This window comes from Geospiza fortis, unplaced genomic scaffold (assembly GCF_000277835.1).
Source record: "Geospiza fortis unplaced genomic scaffold, GeoFor_1.0 scaffold104, whole genome shotgun sequence".
Taxonomy (NCBI): domain Eukaryota; kingdom Metazoa; phylum Chordata; class Aves; order Passeriformes; family Thraupidae; genus Geospiza; species Geospiza fortis.
Genome location: NW_005054325.1, coordinates 53,135 through 77,946, shown reverse-complemented (window position 1 = coordinate 77,946; position 24,812 = coordinate 53,135). Strand labels below are relative to the sequence as shown.

The window sequence follows — 24,812 nt, the reverse complement described above, 5'->3', positions numbered from 1 at the left end:
AATTGAATTCCTTTATAATGCTAATGAGAACATGAACAGGTACATAAGGTAAGATACAAAAATTTCATGCTTGCGGTCAGTGTCCAACTACTGGAAGATATTTAGAGGGAAGAGTCCTCTTTGGGCAGAATATTCTTCTGTGTAATTTATTATGCCTTGTCTTAAGAAGTTTCTTGTGCTATTAAAAAAAATCTTATTGTGTGCTGCCTTGAAGATCTCGTTATTTGCATCTCTGCAAAGTAAAGAAGCACAAAGGAGCTTGCTGTGTTTTGCTCTCACTTTGGTCAATGGCAAGGGTTTTCACCAGCTGCAGAGAATCAAGTCTTGGAGCTCCAATTAGAAGCACCCATGGCTTGATGAAGTATGTTATCTTCAACTTTATAAGTGAAAATAAAAAGTCAGAACTGGAAAACAGGCTAATAAGGGAGTGTCAGTGCATATTTGAACCATTAGTAAAAATGCATGAGGGAGACCTCATGCCTGCCACTAACCCTGATAGGAGGAGCTTAGAAATGTTTGTGGATTCATATCTATGCTTTCACAGAAACTATGGAAATGATAGGCTGATCATATTTTAATTTTATAAATTATTTTATGTGTCCTTGGATTTTATCCAAAGATACATGGAAAAAATAATCAGGGAATTATTATCATTATTATAGGTCAGTTCTTGATTTCTCTGGATGACACATTGTGTACTGTGCATGTGTGGTAGGTTTGTGATTCACTGGAACAGTAATACTAGCTGCAAAAATAATTTCACTGTTTTCAGATACTTGAATTTACAATATCAAAGGTGATAGAAATGTAATTATTCATTTGAAATAGTGTTGAAATGACTGCATAAATCCTGAAATTTAGCAGTATTTTAAATAGGTACTTTTGGAATTTTTGTTTTTGCAGTAGTGTATTTTCAAAAGGTTGCAAATCTATCTCGAATTGTTAATTTTGGCTGGAAATAATACCAAAAAAATCCTAGGTCTAGCTAAATTAATATATTTCCTTTGATAAGAAAAGATCAGTATTGATAAAAATAGGTTTTGTTAGAGATAATTTAAAAAAATAAATGAAAACCCTACTTCAGAAATTTTTTTAGGTGTCTACAAATATTACAACTTGAAGATGAATTGTACACTATCTCTTCTTTATTATGTTTAAATTAATTTTTTCTTTCTTTTAACCAGTCTTCCTGACTTCATTTCTTTAAGTGAGAAAAAGCTATTCGGTTGAATCACTTCTTCCAAACCAGTCACAGATGGCCTTAGAAAGCAAGAGATAATTCACTGAATGCTGTAAATTCCACTGAAGAATTTAATCTAAGTTACTGCATTTATAAAAGGCCATAAATGCCAATTTACTTCTTGAAGTATGTTTTATTCTTTGTGTCAAAAAAAATGGTTCCAGCCACCACATCACAGATTGCTAATTTGTTTTGTCTTTCTCATCAGATAGCTTAAATGCCACAGGCCCTTTTCCTGGATCTCAAAGGAAGCATCTGAAAAAAAATCACAGGATGTTTATACTGTGCAACTGTTTCTTAATTTTGTAGAAAGCTTCTAATTTGGTGACGCTCAGCTTGAATTTAAACCCAGTTTACCCAGTAGCCAGTCCAACCTGCTTTCAGACCAGCATGTACTGGAAGTGAGGCAGTTGTTTAACTTTTTCTTTAATACTGTATCTAGACATAGGTAGAAGAATCCAGATGCTAAATGTTAAAATGTTAAATGTTAAAATTTATGGATCACAAAATTGCCCTGTGTGCAGTTTTTCCTTTTATGCCATGAATTGTCTACAGGTGTTCTTCCTTTACCCTTTGCCTCATTAAAATATATTAACAGCGGTGAAAGTAGACAATTTCATCTCTGGGTCTGTAACAGAGCAATTTACCTGAGCAGCACTGCATGCTATCCTCCTTCCTGATAGTTGAGACTTCTTTCACATCAGAATCAAACTAAACTCTTTGTCCATTAGGAGTTTACAAACCTTGCTGGATTGTATTTTCCTCCTCAGTCAGGTGAAACACCTAGTCATGCTAGACATTTAGGTGTAATTAAAGCTTCCAGTTCTACTTTGTCATGGGGACACGATCAACTTTGTGGGACAGTTTTTGGATCTCTTTTAGACAAGTAAAGGCAAACTTTATGAAACAGAAGTGCTATCACTGTGTGAGTTTGTAATACTCTCAGAATATATCAGAGAAGTTGCTTCAGAATAATGAATTACAAAAATAAATATTAAGGAATGAATTTGGAATTAACCTATCTCTATCAAATTCCACAAATGTAATAACTACTCATAATGTACAAGCTTGATTAAATATATTTTACACATAACCAGAAAAAAAAATCAATCTGTGTAGGTGCAAATATGAGCTCAAACATTAATCTAAGTTCCAATTGCATCTCAGTCCAAAGCTATTTTATTGAATTTCATCAGTTGTGGTATTTTCCTTTTATTTATTTCTATGTTTATAGATGTATTTCTGTTACATATAGCATGTTATCTGCCTGAAGAGTTATCTAATTATCTTAAAACAAATACAGTCTGGTTTTTCAGATTTTGCTTGGGCCATATACAAAAATGAAAAGAGGCTTCTCTAGACCCCATTCATGCAATAACTTTCCTGTCCATGGCCTGCATCCTTAAACTAACAGAGTAGAAGAATTTATTGCTGATAGGATTAAAATCTGGCACAGATGATCAGTGGGTTGGAGTTAAAGGGGACCAAGACAGATAAGACAGAGCTGATTCACTGGGAAAATGCAACTTTTAGGAGGAGACAATGTTATAACCAAAATCAGATTGGCTTCCCAGCATTCAAAACTGGTTTTGGTTGTAAAGGGGAGAATTCTCCAAAATATGAAATTTTAGCTGGACATTGTTTTTTTCCCAAATGCCTAGTTTTGAAAAGTCTTCACAGGCTCATTTTAAATTTTTAACTTTAACTTCTCATAGTCATGGCTTATCTGCTAATGTAAGAGTACGAAAAACAGACTTTGGTTAGTAAGACTAGCTCAGCAACATTCATTTTCAGGGATAAGGAGATAATCCCTCTCTGTGAGGTGATAAATTAGTTGATAATTCACTGACTGGAAATTCAAGGCATCAAGAATGACTAGTAGGAAGGACTTTTGAGAAGCTAAATGCCACAATTTGTACACATGGAATAGTAGCTAGTTTATTTTTCTTCATTTAATTTCCTCTCTCTCCTTCTTTTCTAGTGCAAGCCCAAGGAATTTTATAACAAAGAGAGGAAACTTAACAGAAAGAGCAGTGTTTGTTTCTGTGAAGTGTCATTCATCTCTTCATTACATGACACCAATGACATAGAAAGCTGGCATGGTTTAGTCAGCTTCACTAAATGCAGTTTGTTTTCATGTCTGATTGCCTTTGTATTAATCCCACTTTTTAGCTGTGTTCCAACATGTTTTCAAGTCTTGTCTGCAAACACTCAGGAACATCTACATTCATGCTCATTATTGGCATAGGGAGGCAGTGGTCACTTTTATGTTTTCTATTCTGATGAGACCATGAAGGGTCTATAGCTTAAGGAAGCACATTATTGTGGGGCTGCTATAATGATGGATGGTGCCTGTGTAGATGCAGCCAAGGCAAAAGCTGACAGTTCAGGAGTGGGGCCCTTAAAACACTCTAAAAGGTGACTAGTAAATGTTTGACAAGGACAAATACTTGGATGGGAAGAAAAACAATGCTCTCTCAGTAAAGTAACCTCGTCTAAGATCTCTGCATGGTCATTGGAAAGATTCTCCACTATGGCTTAAGAGTCTGGAATTCATAATGATGGATTTTTGTCCAAGCTAGTTCTTAGCTAAATTGTGTTAGCATTGTAACAGCTTCAACACAGCTGATGTTCAAACCAGGAGAAACTTGGTGGCTTTTGCTAAAATTTTCTTCCTGAAGTATAACTCGTATTTTTTATGTAAGTAAAGCCACGTTTATTGGGTCAGTTTCACAAAGTACCAGGGTTCAGGCCATCTGGGCCACATCATTACTTAAGATAAACTGAAGGACAAGCTTACAGAAATCCCAAGAAAGTCAATTAAACCACCCGTCCTTACTTATTATTAAACAACACTTCTGCCTCTTCCTCCTATTTTATGTTCCATCTTTCTTTGTAGACTTCTCTCTGTTCTTCTCTGTGCTTTTTTATTTTCTTTTATCCAATACCTATCAAATGCACTATAAATATATGTTGCCACATGTATTTGCAGTCTTAGTTGTGTTTCTGTCACCTTGAACAGTTTGTTTTTTCTGTCTGGTTGTGCCACCTCTCTGTCTCTTTAGATTTGCTCATGGAGCTCAGTAATTTTCCCTCCTTCTAATCATTGGCTAGTTTATATATTTTGACCACACCATACTGTTACATGTTTTCCTGTGATAGATGCCATATATTCTTTGTCTTTATTAACAGATTTTACAGACTATTGTAATATACAAATTTTGTGACACGTTATACAAAAGAAAGCAGCCTACTGCAGAACCATTTCGCACAAATACGAATTTGAAGGAACCACTAAAGCCTCAATTCCTTCAGAAAGCCTCTGAATAATAAGAAATCCTTATTAGGAATGTCTTGAAGAAAAGGCTCAAAAAGGTTTTCCCATGATATAAGCTTCATTTTTTTTCCTGCTGCAGGCTACATTATCAGAATATTTATACATTCAAAAAGAATTGTCTTGAAACTAGTTCTTGCAGTATCCTTATCATATCTTCCAATAAACCTGTTAATAAACTGATCATTTTTAAAGACAATAATTAGGAGGCTGGATGTGTACTTCTAGTTACAGAAATAAACCATAATATCACACATTTCCAGGACTTCTCCATTGCTTTTCAGCCTTGCACTTACTGCTTTGCGCAGAACATCATTTTTCCCTAAACAGATCTTGTTAAGAGAAGACAATCCAATGAAGGATATAAATGTCATGGAATATGGGCTTCATATAAGTTAAAATATGTGTAATAAAATCTGATGATCGACTCCTTTTTTTTATTCTATAAGTGTCTGTTTCCCAAACATTCCATGCATGCTTTTGCATCTAATCACAGTAAAAGCAAAAAGTTTGTGTGGATTCAAAATTGCCAGCTAACAACGGTTGTCGCTCAAATTGTTCCTCCATTTCATTTCTGACTCACTGTTTTTGTGTTTCCTTGCAGTTTTCCACTTGTCCCACAAAGTCACTCGCGTGGTTCCAGAAAGTGCTCTGCTGATTGTCCTTGGTCTTTTCCTTGGTGGCATTGTATGGGCAGCAGATCACCTTGCCTCCTTCTCCCTGACACCAACTGTATTTTTCTTCTATTTACTGCCCCCCATTGTTTTGGATGCTGGATATTTTATGCCAAATAGATTGTTTTTCGGAAATCTTGGCTCCATCCTTTTGTATGCTGTTATTGGGACAGTCTGGAATGCTGCCACAACCGGTTTATCTCTTTACGGCGTCTATCTGACCGGAATAATGGGTAAGTTTGATCTGTGAAGACACAATTATGAATGCCATTGTATATACTGTTAGATGGGTGATAAGTTACAATGTAACAACTCTTTCTAGCAGAAAAATTTTATTTTAATGGGAGCAATTTGTAATATCTTTATCAAATTTAAAAATGACCTTTTCCTTAGGGAAAAATCTTCCCTAGCAAAAGTATAAAAGCTACTTGAATCCATGTCTCTCATAATGTCCTGCTCTAAATGTGTGTGCACACTCTCAGGATAAAGCTCAGGATTCTTTCTCTAATGGACATCTGGAAAAAATACACACTAAAGGGCTTGTTTCTTTCTGCTGTGATAGAAACCTTAAAACTTACTCTGAAATGAAAGTGTCTTCCTGAAGTCAGCTTTAGTATTATGTGTTATTTAATATTAAATGTTATTATTGTATTTAATATTATTTAATATTATTAATGCAATTAAGTGCTATTTATAGTAAGTGTTACCCAATATTAAGTGGCTACTGAGTGGATATATATGCATGACCCATCTACACATCTCTTTTGCATTTTCTGAGTCTGGAAATTGTAACAAGATCTAGAAGTTTTACAGAATGAAATAGTAGATGTCTTACTAAAAAAAAAAGAAAAAAAGGAAGCCATTTTAATGGGAGCAGTCCAAAGGGGCTTGAAAGGGTGGCTGACGCACAATTTCCTAGACCACAAATCCAAAAAGTGACGGTTTTCTATTGCTTGTGCTTTCCCCAGAGGACCTGTGGATGGCCCATCGCTGGCAGTATTCTAGTCCAGGTTGGATGGGGCTCTGAGCAACCTGGTTTAGTGAAAGGTGTCCCCGGTAGTGGAACTGGAGGGTGTAAGAAGTTCCTTCTAGCACAAACCATTCTATGATTCCAAGACATATTTGGCTTAATTACACTGTGATGTAAGGGCACAGGGCTGCCAGAAGAGGCACAGAACAGCAGTATTTAATCTCTACTTTCATTTAAGACTCATGTTATGTAATTGCAGATGTTTGTAATATAGACAGCTATGATGGATACATTTTAGATATCTGCCTTATTATAACTCTAATTTTAGAAGCAGTAATATTTTCTTAAGAAGATACAGAGGAGACAGCTCAGATGCAAAAATCTTTGACATTTTTTAGGTAGATAAGAGGTTTACTGTACTTTAAGCAACATATTTAATCCACAATATCATGTTTATAATTAAAATCAGGTGTTCAGAAAGAAAATGTGTGACAGGGATATTTCTACTGCAAATTGGGAAAGGATTTCTTAATTTAAATATCCAAGATGCTTGTAACAATTTAAAAATAGGACCAAAAATATTTTCTTAAAAAAACTGTTCTTGGAAATATAATGTATAATAATTACTTTAAAAATATGTTCCTATAAGTCATTAAATGGAAAAGATTGATTTCCTTACAGCGTGTGAAATAGAAAAGTTGACTCTTTTCCCAAAAAAACTATTTTAGCAGGAAAATTCACTTAAATTATTCTTTTACTCCCAGTCTGTAAACAACTCATGACTAACTGCAAAATCTGGGTTTGATGGTTATATGTTCTGCTTCATCAGTATGAGAATCTTTTAGTGACAATGCATACTAGAACTCTGAGCTTATAGCTACACAGGGCAATCAGCCCCTACCACAGGTCACAGCTAAAGCTCTACAAGATAAATATGGGGATGTTAATAAAGGTGAACGATAAATTGACATGTCTGTCAAACTTTAATGTTTAGAAAGAACATTATTTGTGTACTGTGGGGACCTATCTTTGCCATGAAGACCTACGAGAGTTCTAATTCCAGCTGTGAAAAAGGCCAGACAAGGCTGTCCCTGATTCAAACTATGTCATTCTCCAGCAAAGCTGAGTAGGAGTGTAAAATATTGACATGACACAGACTTACTAATCTACTAAATAGATTGTCTTAACCTCCAAGAGGTCAACAAGACCTAACCACCACACTGTGAAAAACCTTTCTGTTGTTACTTGCTGAAGATAGGAGAATGCTGAGTTGATCAGTTTCTAGAAGAGTTCATAGTACCTTCTGGTTGAAGCTCCATGGCTTATATTTATTTCTATCCCATTTGTTCTACAATTGAAGTGAATAATGATAAAAGTAATATCATTAAAATGTAGAAATGTAAATCTGCTACAAACTAAGATGAACTAAAACCAAATGACTTCTAGCTTTGACATTCAGTGGGCTTGTAGTACTGTCCATCGATATAAGAATGCATAATCCAAACTGGATTGCATAGATTTCCTACATAAATAAGCATAAAATCAGCTCTTTGTTGGCATATAATACCCTTGAGATATAATAATTTGCAGAAGGAAAATGGAGAAGGTGATAATGATGAAGAAATCCTTCTTTGGAACTGAAATAAAAAGATTAGCACATTAATTGTCAACCTTTAGTCATATCAGTCTGCTTCCACAGAATAGGAAGAATTACATAATTGCTGATTACAGTGAACTGTTCACTGTCCACTGGAGAACTAACACTTGTAGTATTGGGGTTGTGACTTGTTCTTCGAACAGTTTTTGCTGTACAATGTAGGGTCATAGCTGCAACATGCTGAGTGTGTCTAAAAGTCTTAAACTGGGCCCAGTGAACATATCTTAGGCATCACTGATGAGCTGGAGGAAGCCACAGTCATGTACCAAATGAAAATAACTGCTGTTATTACTGTAAATGAAAGTCTGATTTAGAAACTACAGGCCTCTTGACAGTGCTTTGTAGGAATTATAGATGTGTCCTAATCTCCCCATAAATGTTTGCTTACTAGATTTGCAAGTCTTCAAAGAATGTACCAATGATTATAATTGGTAACACATAAAAAAGATAAGCAATCTCAGTGAGCCAATTTATTTTCAAACCTTACATTCTATTATACCCTGATATCTGATAGTTATTGTCATTGGGCTTGTTCCTTCCTTAGGCCTGCTTGAGAAGGACAACATTTGGTGGAACCATTGCTTAGATTTAGGTTCAAGGCTGTTCTCAGAAGTTTTGGCACAGACTTAAGGTCACTGCCTCAACCCCACTTGCACACTAAAACTGATAGGCTCAGTCCTTGTTCACAGCCCCATAGGTCCAAGCGTGAACAAGATTATTTATATTCTTGAAAAAATAAGGTAGTTATACATCTGTGCAAGCTATGAATTTCTGTTTCCAGGGCCATACCAAGATCCCTACAAACTGTACGGAAACCTTGTAGATATTCTGATTGGCAGATAGTAGCTAAGAGAATATATACATCTGCAGCTCCACCAGAATATTGGGCATTGTCACATATAACAAGGTGTCGTTTACTCCTGCCTCTGACTGCCCATACAAGTATCCTTTTCTTGAGTAAATAAGCCTATGACATTTTGTATCAAAACTATTTGGAATCTGGTTTCTGTTTCATTTACATTCTAAGCACAAACCATTTTGAATTTGAAAAATTACCTTTCGGTGTTCTTTCTAGAGGGGTAGCCATGTTGTTCTGGAAGTACTTTACAGGTGCTATTGATTCTGTGGCTATGGCTACTGACTGTCATTGTCTGATTCATGCTTCAAAACCATTTAATTAGATGAATTTATTCTTTACCTGTAGAAATCATGACTGATAATTTTGGGCATGGGCCTCTGCATTGTGTTTATGAATCAATTCTCAACCTGTTCCTTCTTTGCTCTTCCTCGTATAATTTTTGGCAACATCACTTCTTCATGAACCTTGCTTCCTCCATCCATTGATGAACACAAAGGAAATTTTACTGCTCAGAAATCTTTTCCCTACAAAAAAAGTGACTAGGTTTCCACTTTTGATTTTATGAGGAGAGTAGATTTTGCTAGGTGTTTAGGAAGCTGAGCAAAGCATTTTTGTGGCTATGCTACTTTTCTTTTTCTGCTACTTTTCAAATGACAGTGAATGCTTGCCTTGGTCTGTTTGCATAACTGAACAAAATAACATTAATAACTAAAAGCAGGTTAAAAAAAATACTGGGTTACACTGTCACCAGAGTTTTGTACCTTCAAAACGTTTGAAATGATTGCCAAAATTCCTTAGGGGCTACAACACAAACATGTTGAGGTACATTTTGGTCCTTCATCTATTTTTATGGTCTACTTGCAGACAATTTAACAGCCTCATGAATCCTAACTTGGGAACAAGTAGCTTAACCACACCTATCAGCGAGTAAGGAGGCCACAATTGGTGTTCAGTTGTACTGAGTGCAGTTAAACACCGCTGTAGCAATTCTTAATAACCAAAACTCAAATTTGACCTGTGACATGAAATATTTTGGTACATTTACTTCAAAAGTGCTGATATGGTGCTCTTAACATATTGTGAGCTCTCAGCTACCTTGGGGTAATTTAGTCAAGTTAGACAAACCATGCCACACACAAATAGAAAGCTAGTTTAGATCTGGAACTGTCTTGTAACAAAACCAGGCCAGTACTGGCCCTGCTCCCAGAAGTAACTTTGATCCACATGGGCCAATGCTGAATCCAACAAAACTTGCAGGATAAAACATGACTCAGCGCAGAACTTTCTAAGGAGTCACTGTAATACGCTTTCAAGTTGATACCTTGGCAGCTCTATTTTCCAGTATTTGGCATTATCTGCAACATCCCAGTCTGGCACTGATAATGATAATACAGAGATTATTCTGGTTATAATTTGTTTGCTTTGTTTTTGAAGGTGAATTGAAGTCTGGACTGCTGGACTTCCTCCTTTTTGGCAGCTTAATTGCCGCTGTGGATCCTGTAGCTGTTCTGGCAGTGTTTGAAGAAGTCCATGTCAATGAAGTTCTATTCATCATTGTTTTTGGAGAATCACTTCTGAATGATGCTGTAACTGTGGTAAGTAAATTATATGTCCCAAAGTCAACGTAACTCAAGGGGATTTCTTCTGAAGTGCATTTTCCCCTATAAAGAAACACTGTACTCTCTATGTGTATCTACTCATGGGCTACTGCAGTGCATCTCATGGCGTTTTCTGTCTTGCTTACAAACATCAGATATTTGAGCATGAAAGCTATTTGGAGCTGGTAAGTGACATAAAACACACAGTCCTGGGTTAGACACTCCAAATGAAGTTTCAGGGGCGCATGGTTTATTTGCCTTTGCTCTTTAAGTAGGGCTTTCATGACTTAATGAAATCAGTTCCAGGGATTTTAAGCCTTCCTTTGCTCTTATTTTTTAATGCACATACATTTTTCTCTATATTTGTGTTATGCCCATAACTTATTTGCATACGTCAGCCAGTGAGAGAGAGAATACTCTCCAAAGTGTTTATGCCTGCTCCCTTAGTTTTACTTTGATCAGATGTTTATCAAACACATATATAACAAAGAGCCAAATTGGGAAAAAAAAGCTTGACATTTTAGAAAGTTTCTGATTTTTTTGTTTTGCAAACATTTTTTTAAATTTAGAAAAGCTTTAATAGATGTAGCAGAATCCCAGATGTCTACTGATTTTTATTTTGATTGAAACACTTTTTCACACAATTTTTTTTTTCCCTCTTAACATATGTCAATAATTTTGTAGCGGAGTACTAGTGGTCAGGGACCAGGAAGTCCTAAGGCAGAAAGATGCTATGCAACCAGGTTGCTGTGCAGCTTCAGTTCACTTTTGGATCATTTACAATTCCTGCTCCTGCCTATCTGCAAGGGAGGGTAACACATGTTCATGAGGCTCAGTGGCTTAACTTTTTGAAACCAAGGAGATAAAGCACTCCAAGGTCATTGGCAGCAGCCTAACTGTTCACATGAGTTTGAAAATGACAGTATGGCTTCCAGAGAAACCTAATTGCCCTTGGATATTGGTATAATTAGTGCTTCTGAGGTATTGCCAAAATTAAAATAAACCTCTGATGAACTCAGGTATCAACATCATTGGCTTTCAAAAGGAAGGGAGATTTTTGTTACTGTGAAATGAACACAAACAGTCTACAAATAAAAGAAAGTTTGATTGTTCATTGATGAAAAAACAGAAGAGCAAGTATGATCCAGAGCTAGAGGAAATTTGAAACAGTGGAGTTACTACTTTGAAAAATGAAAGACTGCAAGACAGAAGAAAGTGGATGGTATAGCTTTCTTTAAACATAAATATGTAAAAGACTACTGTTACAGAAGAAAAGTAACCTGTATCCTGTGACTGGGTGAACACGATAAGAATTATCAAGTTTAGGTGCAAGAAGGAAAGCTGAGAAAGCCATAGTAAAGTCCTTTTTCACCACTGGAAGAACTAAGAGCAGATAAAATTGGTATGTCTCAAAAATGATACTCATAAACTTCCTTAGGCACAGGTATGGATAAGGTGAATTCATTACTTTCAGTTCAATCACTGTTAGTCAATTATTCAAAAAATTTTAGCACAATCATTATGTTCTCTTCTTTGTCCAACTTATTAATCATATTTCAATTCAGTATCTTATTATTAGCATCTTATTAAATATCTTATTTATCTTATACATGTGAGTAAATGAATCTTCCAGTGAGAAGTGCTTTAGAAAACACATCTATATGTAACAATGCTTCTTATACATAGAGGACATATTGAAGGGAGAAATGTATTGCTGTGTTATTTTTTGATTTTTAAAAAATTGTTTTTCTTGGCCTACTGCATTTATTTTATTTTGAGAAAATATAAAATTCTTCTTCGAGACAGAATTTCCTTCAGTCAAACTCAATTTCAGACTTCATGATGTTGAGGCCCCTAAGGAGATTATTTTAGTAGGCTCAATTCAGGAGCAATTATTAAATTAGTCTACTTTTCTTTCCAGGTGCTGTACAATGTGTTTGACTCTTTTGTTGCGATAGGTGAAGCAAATGTGACGGGGATTGAATGTCTCAAAGGCATAGGTGCGTAGAAGTGAATTCTGTATCATGCAATTGGTGTATATATGCAGTACTTTAAAAAAAAATACTACTATTATGCTATTGGTAACTGTTATTTTTCAGCCCTTTTCATTATTACTCATAGTCACACACTCTTATGGCATAGGCAAATGTCTTAAGAAAATAAATAAATAAATGTTTCTGACTATTTGGGAGACTTAATCAGATCTGTTTTCTTTTGAGGAAACTCAACAGATGTGGAATTCAGTTGTTGAGAACACCAAACCTGACAGCTGTATATATTTTCTTTGTATTTAATAGCATTTCCCTAATTTCAGCCTATGCTCTCCCTGCATCCCAGGGAAGTCCATACTGCATACAGGCATTGCCACTCGCTATCACTGATCACCATCAAGCAATGTTTGCCAGTAACTATTAAGAAATTTTCCCTGAAAAATTAGTCACTATTTCCCATTCCAAGCATTGCACGAAACAAAATTGAATTATCTTATGAATAAATGTTTTAATAGTGACGTTGTCATATTCTATAATATGTTTTTGTAAAAATCAATTGTTTACAGAACATGGAAAAAAATAGTATACAGGAATGCAGTGGGTTTGAATAAAAGTAAAATGGTGAGGCTTAAAAGAAGTAGCCTTGTTTTACTACAGAATTCTACATTCATGTACCAAGTGCTCAAAAGCCTTGAGCCTAGAAATTAATTTGACATGTCCTCCAAATTTTTCTGTGATTTACTGGTCATTTGCTCTCCTCTCTCTGGAAGACAACTAGTTCAAACCATTATGGTTTAAGTTGTGTTAGGTGTTTTGTTTTTCAGTGTCATTCTTCGTGGTGAGCCTCGGTGGGACACTGGTTGGCATTGGTCAGTCGTTTCACCAAGCACGTGAGGATCATTGAACCTGGATTTGTGTTTATCATTTCCTACCTGTCCTACCTCACAGCAGAGATGCTTTCTCTTTCTGCCATCTTAGCGTAAGTCTCTTTTTATTACTGCCTACAAGGGGATGAGAAGGGAATATGGTTTTTAAAACCATTGAAAGGAAAACCTAAATTATATGGGACAACTATAGAATATGACATTAAGTTTATGCTGGATAATACTAAGTTCACATTGCACTAGATTATAATTTACCAATCCTTTCATTCAGCCTTGAAAAGGAATGCAAGTTTTTCAGTATCTGCTGAGCAACACGAGAACTCTTGCAAAATACAGACATGACTCTTTCCTCTCTGTTATTAATAATACTTCAGACTTAACAGATAACTTGAAAATAAAGCAATATTTTTCTAAGCCACTGTGTAAATGTCACTATTCTCTGTCCTCTCTCTCTGTCTTGGCTGGCCACTAAGGTTTGCCTAAATGTTGCCTGTTTTGGCTTGAGTACTTCTGTGGTCTTTCTTCTCTTAGTCTCCATTGATTCCCAGCATGCCTTTCTTCTCAGTTTTGCTTGTCATGTTTGTAAATGATAGAGTAAGTGTATTCAAGTTCTGAAAATCTTTCTGCAAACAGATCATTAGTTTAAGATTTTGTCTAATGTAAACAATGTTTAGAAATTTGTACTGAAAGCAGTATGGTAATCTGAAGAGAATTACATTCTGTTATGTTCTAATGAAGTGCTGTCTTCAGGTCACTTGAGGTTACATCAGCATGTATGCTTGAGATATGATTTTTACCAAGGGTAGACTCCACAAGTGCTCATGAATGTATCTTTTCTTAGGAATTAATAGTGGGTTTTTATCACTATGTGACAGACAGATGGAAATAATATTAAATGTTGCAACACATATTTTCTGAACAATGCTTTTTTTTCTAGGATAACCTTCTGTGGCATTTGCTGTCAGAAATATGTCAAGGCTAACATATCTGAACAGTCTTCTACAACTGTAAGATATACTATGAAAATGCTAGCCAGTGGAGCAGAAACTATTATCTTCATGTTCCTGGGTATTTCAGCTGTGGATCCAGAGATCTGGACTTGGAATACGGCTTTTATTCTGTTGACTCTGGTCTTCATCTCAGTATATAGAGTTATTGGTAAGAGAGTGACCTTCCTGTTCTTGCATTGTACTGCTGATGCAATCACATATTCTTTAGCCCTCTCCCCAAAAAATATTTGGAGTTCTAGGTTTGCTCCTTTTAAAACATTCCTTTTATTTTAGTTGAATTTATTGTTGGATTTGGATTAGAGTAGTAGAGTAAGCTCTAGAGTAAGTTCTGTCATATGCTGAAAATATAGCAGGATTTAATTTCTGATGATGTTTGAGAACATGAGTAGCCCAGCAGTTAGCACGAATCATTCAGTGGCTAACCTTTGTTGACCCAGCAAATGGTAATGGCAAAATCTCCCAGTAGAATGGACTTTGTTCTTTAATTTGCAGCCTAACAAAAGGTGTGACTCTTGTCAGCCATATCTTTCCTTCAGCTCTTTCAAATTGGCACTAAAGAGATTGTCTTAAGCTAATGTTATGGTTGACTTCAGGTTTTGGGCACACAGTGATATCAGACCATACATAATAACATTGCAGGTTCTCTGGCTTAAGAAATAATTCTCAGGGACTGATGAAAAACTGAGTAAATAAGGCTGTGGCAGGTAGAGATTACCTACTGTCAATTTACTGGGTTTATATAAGTTTGCGAACATTTCAAAATACCAACGATGATTTGCCCAGCTACATAGTTCTGCTGTAATTTTGCTAAAATCCCAAAAAAGTTGTAGAATGAAATACTTGTAGAGAGTAACACACATGGCAATTTGGTGTATGTACTTACGCCTGGGAAAAAATTAAACCAGCTTAATTGCCTATTTGCCTTGACTTAAATTCAAATGACAGGTCACACATCTATCTAGCTGGCAATTTTCCTAGATTCTGTGCTCTTATTCTCTCTAGAAGCTCCTGAGCTGAATGAAGTGCCTACCTCCTTGCCCTCCTTTTCTAAATATCCTGCAAGCATTGTTCATTTAGCTGCCTCTCAGTAACTGCAAACGTGCCTGAGGTGTTTTAAAAGAGTTTTCCGGGTCTTGTCTTTGACACTTTCTGTATTCCTCAAATGAGTGGTTAACAATCCTGTAATAGATGTGATGATAAGTAAATAGTAAATATTCAGCAATAACAATAAGCACCCGCTAAAGTAATTGATCTTGGACATTGACAAATTACTAAATACTGGATGATATTGGGCCTTACATAATTGCAGTTCTCATTCCCTGGAGGAGTCAGATGGGTAGAATTTCCAAGGTCCCCTCCTCCGGAGGCCCTCCTTACAGTGACAAGACACTTCTCTTGGCACAAGTTCAAAGTTTTCTAAAAAGAGAAGAAACTGTTTTGCACCGGTTAACAGCCCTGGCCTGCTGCAGTGGGAATCACATGCCATGCCAGTCACAGGAGCGGTGAAGCTGTTTTCCCTCTGTATGAAAGGAGTTCTGTGACACATTGAGATAGCTAGAGACTTAGGTCTCCTGCAGCAGGCAGCGTCTCACCTGTAGGTGTGGAGACAGTGTTAGCATAACTAAACAACCCTTCATAAGACTATGACTTGTCTTATAAAATGTAATTTTCAGTGATTTGCAAAGGGTAAGACACTTACTCCTTAAATCAGTGCTGTTTTAACCTGTTTCTGTTAACTGACCCTGTACATATCACCAGTTACAGTGCTAGAAAACCTAAAACTGAATTTCTAAATGCCAGCACATGGCAGAAATTTCCCTGGAGTGCCTGTGCCAGAGGGCAGCACTCTCAGAAGAGCTGCTGGCTCACAGAAGCAGCTTCACCTAATTCCTTCGGTTTAATGTAATGAGAAGGCACCAATTGGACAACACAGTGATAAGAGGGGGAATTAGATGGTGAAGATTGTTATAAAGGCAGTCTGGTGGCACCATTTCTGTTACTCACAGCTGGGATACTGACGTTCCATAAGGGTGTTATAAATGATCAAATCAGTAGCCAAATTTATGAAAGAAATTTAACAAAGATTTATTAGATGGAAAACAAAAAATAGAATTTCGAAAACCCCCCCCAGCCAAGAGAGTGTCAGCCCTGGGTGCAGGCGCTGGGCGAACCAGGGTTCAACTGACAAAGTGTCAGTGTTTCCCCAGGTTTTCACCCCAAGTGCTTCAAGCAGCTAGCTTATATACAGTTTATTCTGCCTGAGGCAGGGATGACTGCACGTTTCTTTGTGTCTCTTCACATGTAGAACTGGATCCATACATGTGCAGGAACAGACAAAGGCAGGTCAGGAGATCCAGACAAGTGTCTGAGCATCCAGGCAAAGTCCATATTCATATGTAGTAGAGTGATACCAGTTCCTGAGCGTAGCAGATGTAATCATCTCAGGCCACAGATCTTGTGAGTAGCTGAGACATTCCAGCAATCATGGCAGAAAGTCTAGATGCAATCTACCCATGTGCAGGTGCCAGGGAAGTCGACAATCATAGCCCAGGACAGTCCCATTCATACGTTAACAGACCTGATATTATCTTAATGTTTTAATGTTGTCCGGGAACTAGTTGAATAGAAATAAGACTCTGCTCCCAGCCAGAGTGGTCAAAAGACATAACTTTGAAGTTTCACAATATTTTATACACATATATAGCATGAATTATCTCTACCATATACTACAAGGGTATTTCTAGACATGCTGAAATTTGTTTGTTATAGGCGTGGTTATACAGACGTGGATTCTTAACCGCTACAGAACCGTCCAGCTGGAGATAATAGACCAGGTGGTGATGTCCTACGGTGGGCTACGAGGAGCAGTGGCTTTTGCTCTTGTTGCACTTCTGGATGAGAAAAAAGTGAAAGAGAGAAAGCTGTTTGTCAGCACAACTATCATTGTTGTGTTTTTTACTGTTATATTCCAGGTAATTTAACTTCTTAAACATGCTTCTTGCAAGGAGAAGGAGTCCCCCAAATGTACTGAATGCTTAAAGCAGTTCTCAGCTGAAGGTTGCATATTGTTTCACTGAACTGAAAACATAATTGAATTTGTAATTTTAGTAACAAAGATCCTATTTTATGTTTTGATGTGGGACCACATGGGGCAAAACACAATTTCCTCTGTGCTAAAAATGTTCAGTCTTGGCTGCTTGGTATTAATAGTGCCAAGTTAATATCTGATTAAACATCCTTCACCTCATGTGAATAACTATAGGGAACAGTCCTTTTAATGGGCAGATGCAATCATTAAGCTGATCTACCTGAGCCTCAGTCCTTGTTTTAAAATATAGCAGCAAGCAGTGGGACAAGAAACTATTTAACATCCAAAGAAAATAGCACTTTCTGGATGAAAAGAAAGTAATTTAAATGAAAATATGTCAGTAGATAGCAGCTTACAATATTTTTGAAGTGTATTACAGAAAATATAGTTGTGTTCACAAACTCCTGATTTGTGGAGAAAAGACCACATTCAGTGGCATAGGAAACACTTCTACTCTTCCACTACCGTATTTTTCTTACAGATGATATATTTTTCCACTGTTGTCTTTTCAAACCTTTATAATAGGAACTAAGGGTACTGTATTATTCTATCTTCTAGAAGGAATAGAAATCAACTGAGAAAGTATGAGAACCACCAAATAAAACACAAATGTGCTTTATTTCTGTTTAACCAGCTGGAGGAAAGTCTAAGAGGACTTCCAAGCATTTATTGTCATGTTTCAATCCTTAGGGACTGACTATCAAACCTTTGGTACAGTGGCTGAAAGTGAAGAAAACTGAACACAGAGAACCAAAACTGAATGAGAAACTTCATGGCAGAGTAAGATGTTTAAAAAAAACCTCATGGTATCTTTTTCATTTTTACAGAGCACCTTAAGAGAAAAAAAAATTGTTACTGAAAATGTCTTTTTTTGTAAAGGAGTGGGCTATCAAATTTCAAGAACAAAATCCTTCAAACATTTCAAAACTTATTTGTTCATTGCTGTTTCTCTATGATTGAAGTCCTGTGAAAGGATATTAATATGAAAGTTCTGGTCTTTCATTTAAGAATTCAATGAGGCTGGGAGTACTGGGGAAACAGCACAGATGGAATATGCTTCTTTGTCTTCATCTAAAAGAGCAGAATGATTGATAATTGCTAGGGCAAAGCATGTCCAAAAAATTATTTTTCCTTCTCAAAAATTTAATTTTTGGAAAAGGTGTGAAAGCAGGCTTTTTAGCTTGCGCATTACATAGAAAAATACTCTGCTGCCCAGTACAGAATAATTATATACTGAAATTCCAGACTAATGACAACAGTTTAATTCAGAGTGAATGTTGTGTCCCAGGATTTCTTTACCCTTTTAGAATATTTTGAAACACAAACTCTTCCAATTGACTTTCACACCACATTATAAAGTTTTCTTTAAGTAAAAGAAAACATAACTTTTCAATATAAATATAGGTTAAAGGATGGGAGACTGTAAGACATCACAGAACCATCAAGGTTGGAAGAGATCTTCAAGAACATCCTGTCCAATCATCAACAAATCACCACCATAGTCACCTCTAAATCATATCCCCCAGTACCATACCCAGACAGCTCTTGAACACTTCCAGAGACAGTGACTCCACCACCTCCCTGGGCAAATTATTCCAGTGCTTACCACTGTTGCAGGGAAAATTTTTTTGCTGAAATCTAATCTGAACTTCTCCTGGCACAACTGAGGACCATTTCCTCTTGTCCTTTCACTTGAGACATGGCAGAAGAGGCCAACACCCACCTGCCTACAACATCCTTCTAGGTAGTTATAGAGAGTGAGCCTCCTTTTCTCCAGGTTTAACAACCTCAGCTCTCCCAGCTGCTCCCCACAGGACTTGTGCCCCAGACCTTTCCCCAGCTTCGTTGCCCTTCTCTGGACATGCTCCAGCACCTCAATGTCCTTTCTGAAGTGAGGGGCCCAGAACTGGACACAGGACTAGAGATACAGCCTCACCAGTGCCAAATGTCAGTCCTGCTCTTCCAAACCTAGCACCTGTATAATTCTGCAGTAATCATTCCAATGTTCAGAGTGAAATGTTATAACCATACACAGGCCAAAAGGCCAAATTGTACCTGCAGCTGCCTTGGTTTGAATCAAGAGTTCTAAGCCTCCAGATTTCTATCAGCCAGATAATATACTCAGTATGAAATTTTGCCCTAGATATTAAAAGAATATTGCCTACTTCTACTCCGAGGGGAGTATCAACTCCTGAAACATCTAAAAACAATTACTGTGGAAACTGCTCAACTGAAATAATCACCTACACTAATAGTGGCAGATGTACTTAATAGGGCAGAAATGGAGATGGTAAAATGAGTCCATAAAAGTTTTAAAATTGAATGTTAAAATGGGGGTTTAAATACCTTCTCATTGAGACCCTTGTAATTCAAGAATACTTAGTGAATTTATGAAGAACTCGTTAGAAAGTTTAGGACCTTCGAAGAAAAGCTTATAGTAGTTAGTACTTCTGTAAATGGGGAAAAGGTTTTATAACAGTCATAAAATTATTCTGTATAGTCACCTCGTACAACTTGAAATAAATAGAGCTATTTTCTAATTATGCTTTTTTATTTCTGTAAAGATATTAATTCCACTCTCACTTTCCTAGGCCTTTGATCACATTCTTTCTGCTATAGAAGACATTTCTGGACAAATAGGACATCATTATCTGAGAGACAAGTAAGTAGTAACCAATTTAGAATCATCTGGAAATACTTCTAGGAAATATTATCTGTACATCATAACTTTTTAAGCCTGTGAGCTTAGTGAAAGCAAGGATGCTAAATGTAGTTAAAGAGGCAGAAAATACTGGAAATATAGCAAATGTCAAAACAGTGTACTTTTGTCCCCTTACAACTAAAATCTTTCCTTTCTCTTCCACAGTTCAAGTTATGCCTTTGTAGGTGCCTCAGTTCACATACAGGGGTCATTCTCTCAAGATTAGAGAACTGACTATTTGCAGAAGTTTTCACCCAGAATGTTAATGTTGGTTTTTCTTTGTACTACTACATGTCATGAACACTATGTGTGGAGGCGCTAAAAAAGCTCAGCTACAACTATGCTAGCTGTTTCTCCTATCTCTCCAAGGATGTGTTCAACACCTGTGAAAGTTATGGCAGAGGGTGCTCTGAAATTGCTCCGACAGTTTCAGCCTATTAGTCTGAAACCAGTGAACCATCTTCTCTGTTTATAGTTGATTCATCTAGAGAGAAGCAGAATTACTCAGCTGAAAGATACACCATTTCCTTTAAAGTACATGTGAAGATTTACCCTTGCGATGGACGCACTCCCATACCTAGATGAATAAATGTGGAAAAAAGGGCATTAAATCTGGATATCCTTAAGAGTGTTATTTCAAGTTAGGCCATTCTCTCCCTGGAGTCAGGTCATTTCATAGGTGCAAATAGTCACAGTTTTGACCTGCTAGCCTCTTGCTGACTCAACGTGCCAATTCCAATCCAAAAGCTATGTGGTTGTGTTAGCTTTCTGTAGAGCACACCCCTAATGCTTTCCGAGAAGCTGAGTCTGTTAGCTTAGGTTTAACATTATCATGCAAAACAATACAATTCTTAGGCTGAAGCTAGCTTGTACTGGAACTCAAAGAGAATTGCTCACCCGCATCCAGTTATAGAGACATTCTCCTTCTTTTCCTTTTTCTCTTCATTAATTAAAAAATTTTCATGAGGCACTACAGAGAGAACATCTTTATTTTGGTCTAAGTTTGTAGTTTACCTCTTGGGAATAAATTTCAGTAGGCTATATGTAACATAGGCAAATACATCTCCAGTTTTGATATATTGCCTCAAAGATAAAGTTATATTTTTAAAGTGGCAGATTAACATGTGACCTCTTGCATGTCAGAAAGTAATCCCCTTGAGTAAGAACAGAAGGAATAGCTTAATGTAGATGAATGGTTGAGTATGTGGCTTGATGACAAATGTAGTTAAGTCTGTCTTTTGGACTCTTATGTACATGAAAGTGCTGCTTCCATAAAGAAATGGCAACCCCTAGCATCCTCACCAATGGGTTCAGGTGTGGAAACCTGAATTAGAGCCTTTTGGTCAGGTGTTCTGGCCAGAGAAGAGGAATAGTTATCAATTATGTGAATAATATTTAATAAAAAATGGTTTAAGCAGTCTGAATCAAAAGCTGTAAACTCAAAATGGCCATTGGGCGAAATGGATAGAGTAATTCTGAGCAGTAGTCTCCAAAGCTGCCTCATGCCCTTTCGACGAAGTGTTGAGGAAGTTAGAAGAAAGTACAACAGCCTTTAATCTTTTGGACCCTAAACATGACAGGGCAGATATTCTACTATCAGACAATCTTGGAAGTGTAAATAATTGAAAATACACATGGCTACTATCCCCAGAGCAGAGCACATCAGCGGCATAAATAAGGCCCTCTGGTAGAGCTTCTGGAAGGGCACTGTCATTCTGAACTGATTTTCTGGTCTGACTGTCTTACAATACACCTGGGGAAAAGCAGATTACTTTCTCAAAAAGGGAAGAAAATTAAACATAATCAGAAGTAGAAAAATAAGGTAGCATAATATCCCAAGGTATAAAATGTGTTACTGACTCTGAAATGGGATACTGTAATCATAGCACTCTTGTAGTAGTGTTGGGTAAGTGAACTGATTAAATGCTTTATGATAGCTGCATAAGTCTGTAGCAGGCTTTTCCTTGACTTTCTTTATGCACTAATTGAAGAGCTTCAAGACACAAATCCCTCACATTCCACCGTTCACCCTTTTTTTCAAAGTGTTTAGCTAAAAAAATATAATTTATACTAAATCAAAAATGCTTTGAAACTAAAATTGCTTGTTGCCATTAACACAGTTTGTTTAAATTATCAGGTGGTCCAATTTTGATAGGAAATACCTCAGAAAAATACTGATGAGAAGGTCTGCTCAAAAATCAAGAGACCAAATCCTTAATGTTTTCCATGAGCTCAACTTGAAGGATGCAATTAGCTATGTGGCTGAGGTACTTATGAACACTTGTTGACATATTATAGCGTCACTTGGAATTTGTTTTTTTAAAATTTGTACTATAACCTAAAGTTGATCTGTTGCAGGAGATGCCTAAAGGAAACTATTTCCCATCTCAGCTCTGCTATATTGATTTTTTTAATGTGTTTTGAGTGTCAGTATTGCTGTTTTGAGAAGCTGTAGTTCTCAATATTGTGCCTGATCGCCAAATGCTAGTATATTGTACTTCAAGTGTATGTTTCTGTTGCATTTTACTGAATATCTTTGTTTTTATATTCATTACATGAAAAAAATACTGTAATTCTGGAGGGGTGTTGTCTTTCTAAATGCATCAACAGGGTTGACAGGACACTGGCTCCTGCAGGATAGTGGGTCTATGTGATGACAAATCTGATTTGAAGAAACTCACTTCTCACATCACAGATGATGTGCATATATGGCCAAAGTGTGGGACTGCTAATCTTGATCTGCCAGATCACTGTAACATGCACAAAAGAAAAAAAATAAAAAAGAGTAACTTTATTCAATGGAATCATAACCCCCACGATTCAGTAATTAGGGTAAAATATACTACAAATATCAATTGCAATCAAAGAGTTGTGAAATTGGGAAACTTAAGACTTGTGATAGGACAAGTTTTTAAAGGAGATTTGAAGAAAGTTTCTGACCTTCTGCAGGAGTAGTGCAGCAATGTTGCCCGATTGTGTAAGTGTTCCTAATCTTCCTCAGTATGAAACTAGTCACCTCAGTTCCAACAGCCACGAATGTGCAGTACTGATAAAGTGTAAAGGATAGTTTTAAATGGAATATTTTTAAAAGTGGTCTTTGAAATTATAATCTATCCATGCTCATAATCTCTGATTGAATTAATTTTCACAGTTAAGTGATATATCAGATAATTTCTTTAATTTAAATAAAAGCTGTTACTATCATTGATGCTACTTGTACTGCTAAGCTCTTTTTTTTTTTTTAAATGAGCTACAGCCAGGCAGTCTTCTTCAAATGAAACATATCATTTTGGAGATTGAATTCAGAAAACAAGACGAAATTCAGAAATTATGTTTGTATGGAAGATGGAGAATAGTTCAACAAGACAAGCAAATTCTTCCTTTTGAGATTTTGAAAATTATCCATTTGGTTTTTTGACCATCTGAACTCAAGAACTAATTTTCTTTCTTGTGATTATTTCTGGGTCACACCTCAGAGGAAGAAAGTTGGATAATGACTTTGAGGTGGATGACCATGAAACTCATGTTCAGATTCATTGCAGAATCTGTTCAGTAGATTCATTACAGTGTTTCTTATCTTTAACAGATGCAAAGGCCTTTATAGATCACTAATACATGCAGATTTAGAGTCAGAATTTTTATCCAATAATGTCTTTGATCCCATATAGTAAAGACAGATTTCTAAAATTTAGTTTAATAATTTTTTAGGAGATGAAACACAAGGGAACTGCTTTTTGTTACCTTAGTCCAAATCCTATTTGTGTATATTGTTTCTTGCCGATAAATTCTGTTGGGCAAATGTCTACTGATCTGATATAAATAGAAAAAGAAATTGAAAGTTCTCCAAGTTCTACAGAAGTTTTGCAACATATTTTCTTTCAGTAGAAATTAATTATGAGTTGTGAATCCTAAAGTCATTTCACCTTTCTCACTTTAATATTTTCTTCAATGATACATTGCTTTAACAACTAAAAAATTGTTAAAGCAATGTATCAAAAGAATGTGTTAAAAGTAAACTTCACTTTGCAAATATATCTTTGAACTAAATATCTATGAATTACAAGCTGACATTGAAATTGAAGCTATTTCTTCCAGGACAGGTAAAGACCTGCCTGCCCAGCTATTCACTCTCTTCTTACTTGCAAGAAACTGAGAAGTTTAAAAAGGATTTTATATCTTTTTCTTTGTTCAACTTTGCTGCTGTGGTGCATCTGTATAATAAATAAGAATTGAGAGAGTTCAGTCTCTATTTAAGTAAATTCCTTACAGTTGAGAGGGGAGAACCTAAGCCAAGAAAAATGAAAATAACCCAGAGAAACTGAAGGGAAGTGGCTTAAAATACTCATGGTTCATAACTTGTTCTGGCTAAAATACCTTCACTGCTGATATGGTATGATGTATGTATGAAACATTAAACTTGATTTGAAAAGAAAGTCAGATTCACTTAAGAAAATGGATGGGACAATGTTCTCCCAGAATTTAATTTTATTAACCTCAAGTTTTCTGCCTGCAGAGGCCACAGTGTATTTCTTAATGCCATTGGTAACTCACATACTATGATACGTATATGGGTTACCACGTCAAAAGAGAACATGTTTTTTGTTTGCTCCATGGATATGAAAGTGTAAAGGGAGCACCGTACAGTTAAAATTGGAGAAATGTAGATAAAATCTCTGTTCTGCAAGGGAGGTGATTTTTCTTGATTATTACTGCTTAAAATCTAGAGACCTGCTATGTGATTTCACTCCACTGATTTAAAACCATCGATGTTTTCAGTCTGTGTAACCACAATGTCACCCAACAGAT

The 24,812-nt window shown here is 36.3% G+C and overlaps 1 protein-coding gene across 1 annotated transcript in view; it reads left to right on the top strand.

The window, feature by feature from the left end:
- Window positions 1–24,812, top strand: part of SLC9A3 (solute carrier family 9 member A3) — a 50,109-nt gene that overhangs the window by 19,402 nt on the left and 5,895 nt on the right. Inside the window, 10 exon segments of the mRNA XM_005420948.1 lie at window positions 5,179–5,481; window positions 10,169–10,329; window positions 12,254–12,332; window positions 13,148–13,187; window positions 13,189–13,302; window positions 14,145–14,365; window positions 16,987–17,189; window positions 17,996–18,085; window positions 19,897–19,967; window positions 22,144–22,273. Coding sequence (XP_005421005.1) covers window positions 5,179–5,481; window positions 10,169–10,329; window positions 12,254–12,332; window positions 13,148–13,187; window positions 13,189–13,302; window positions 14,145–14,365; window positions 16,987–17,189; window positions 17,996–18,085; window positions 19,897–19,967; window positions 22,144–22,273 — 1,412 coding nt within the window.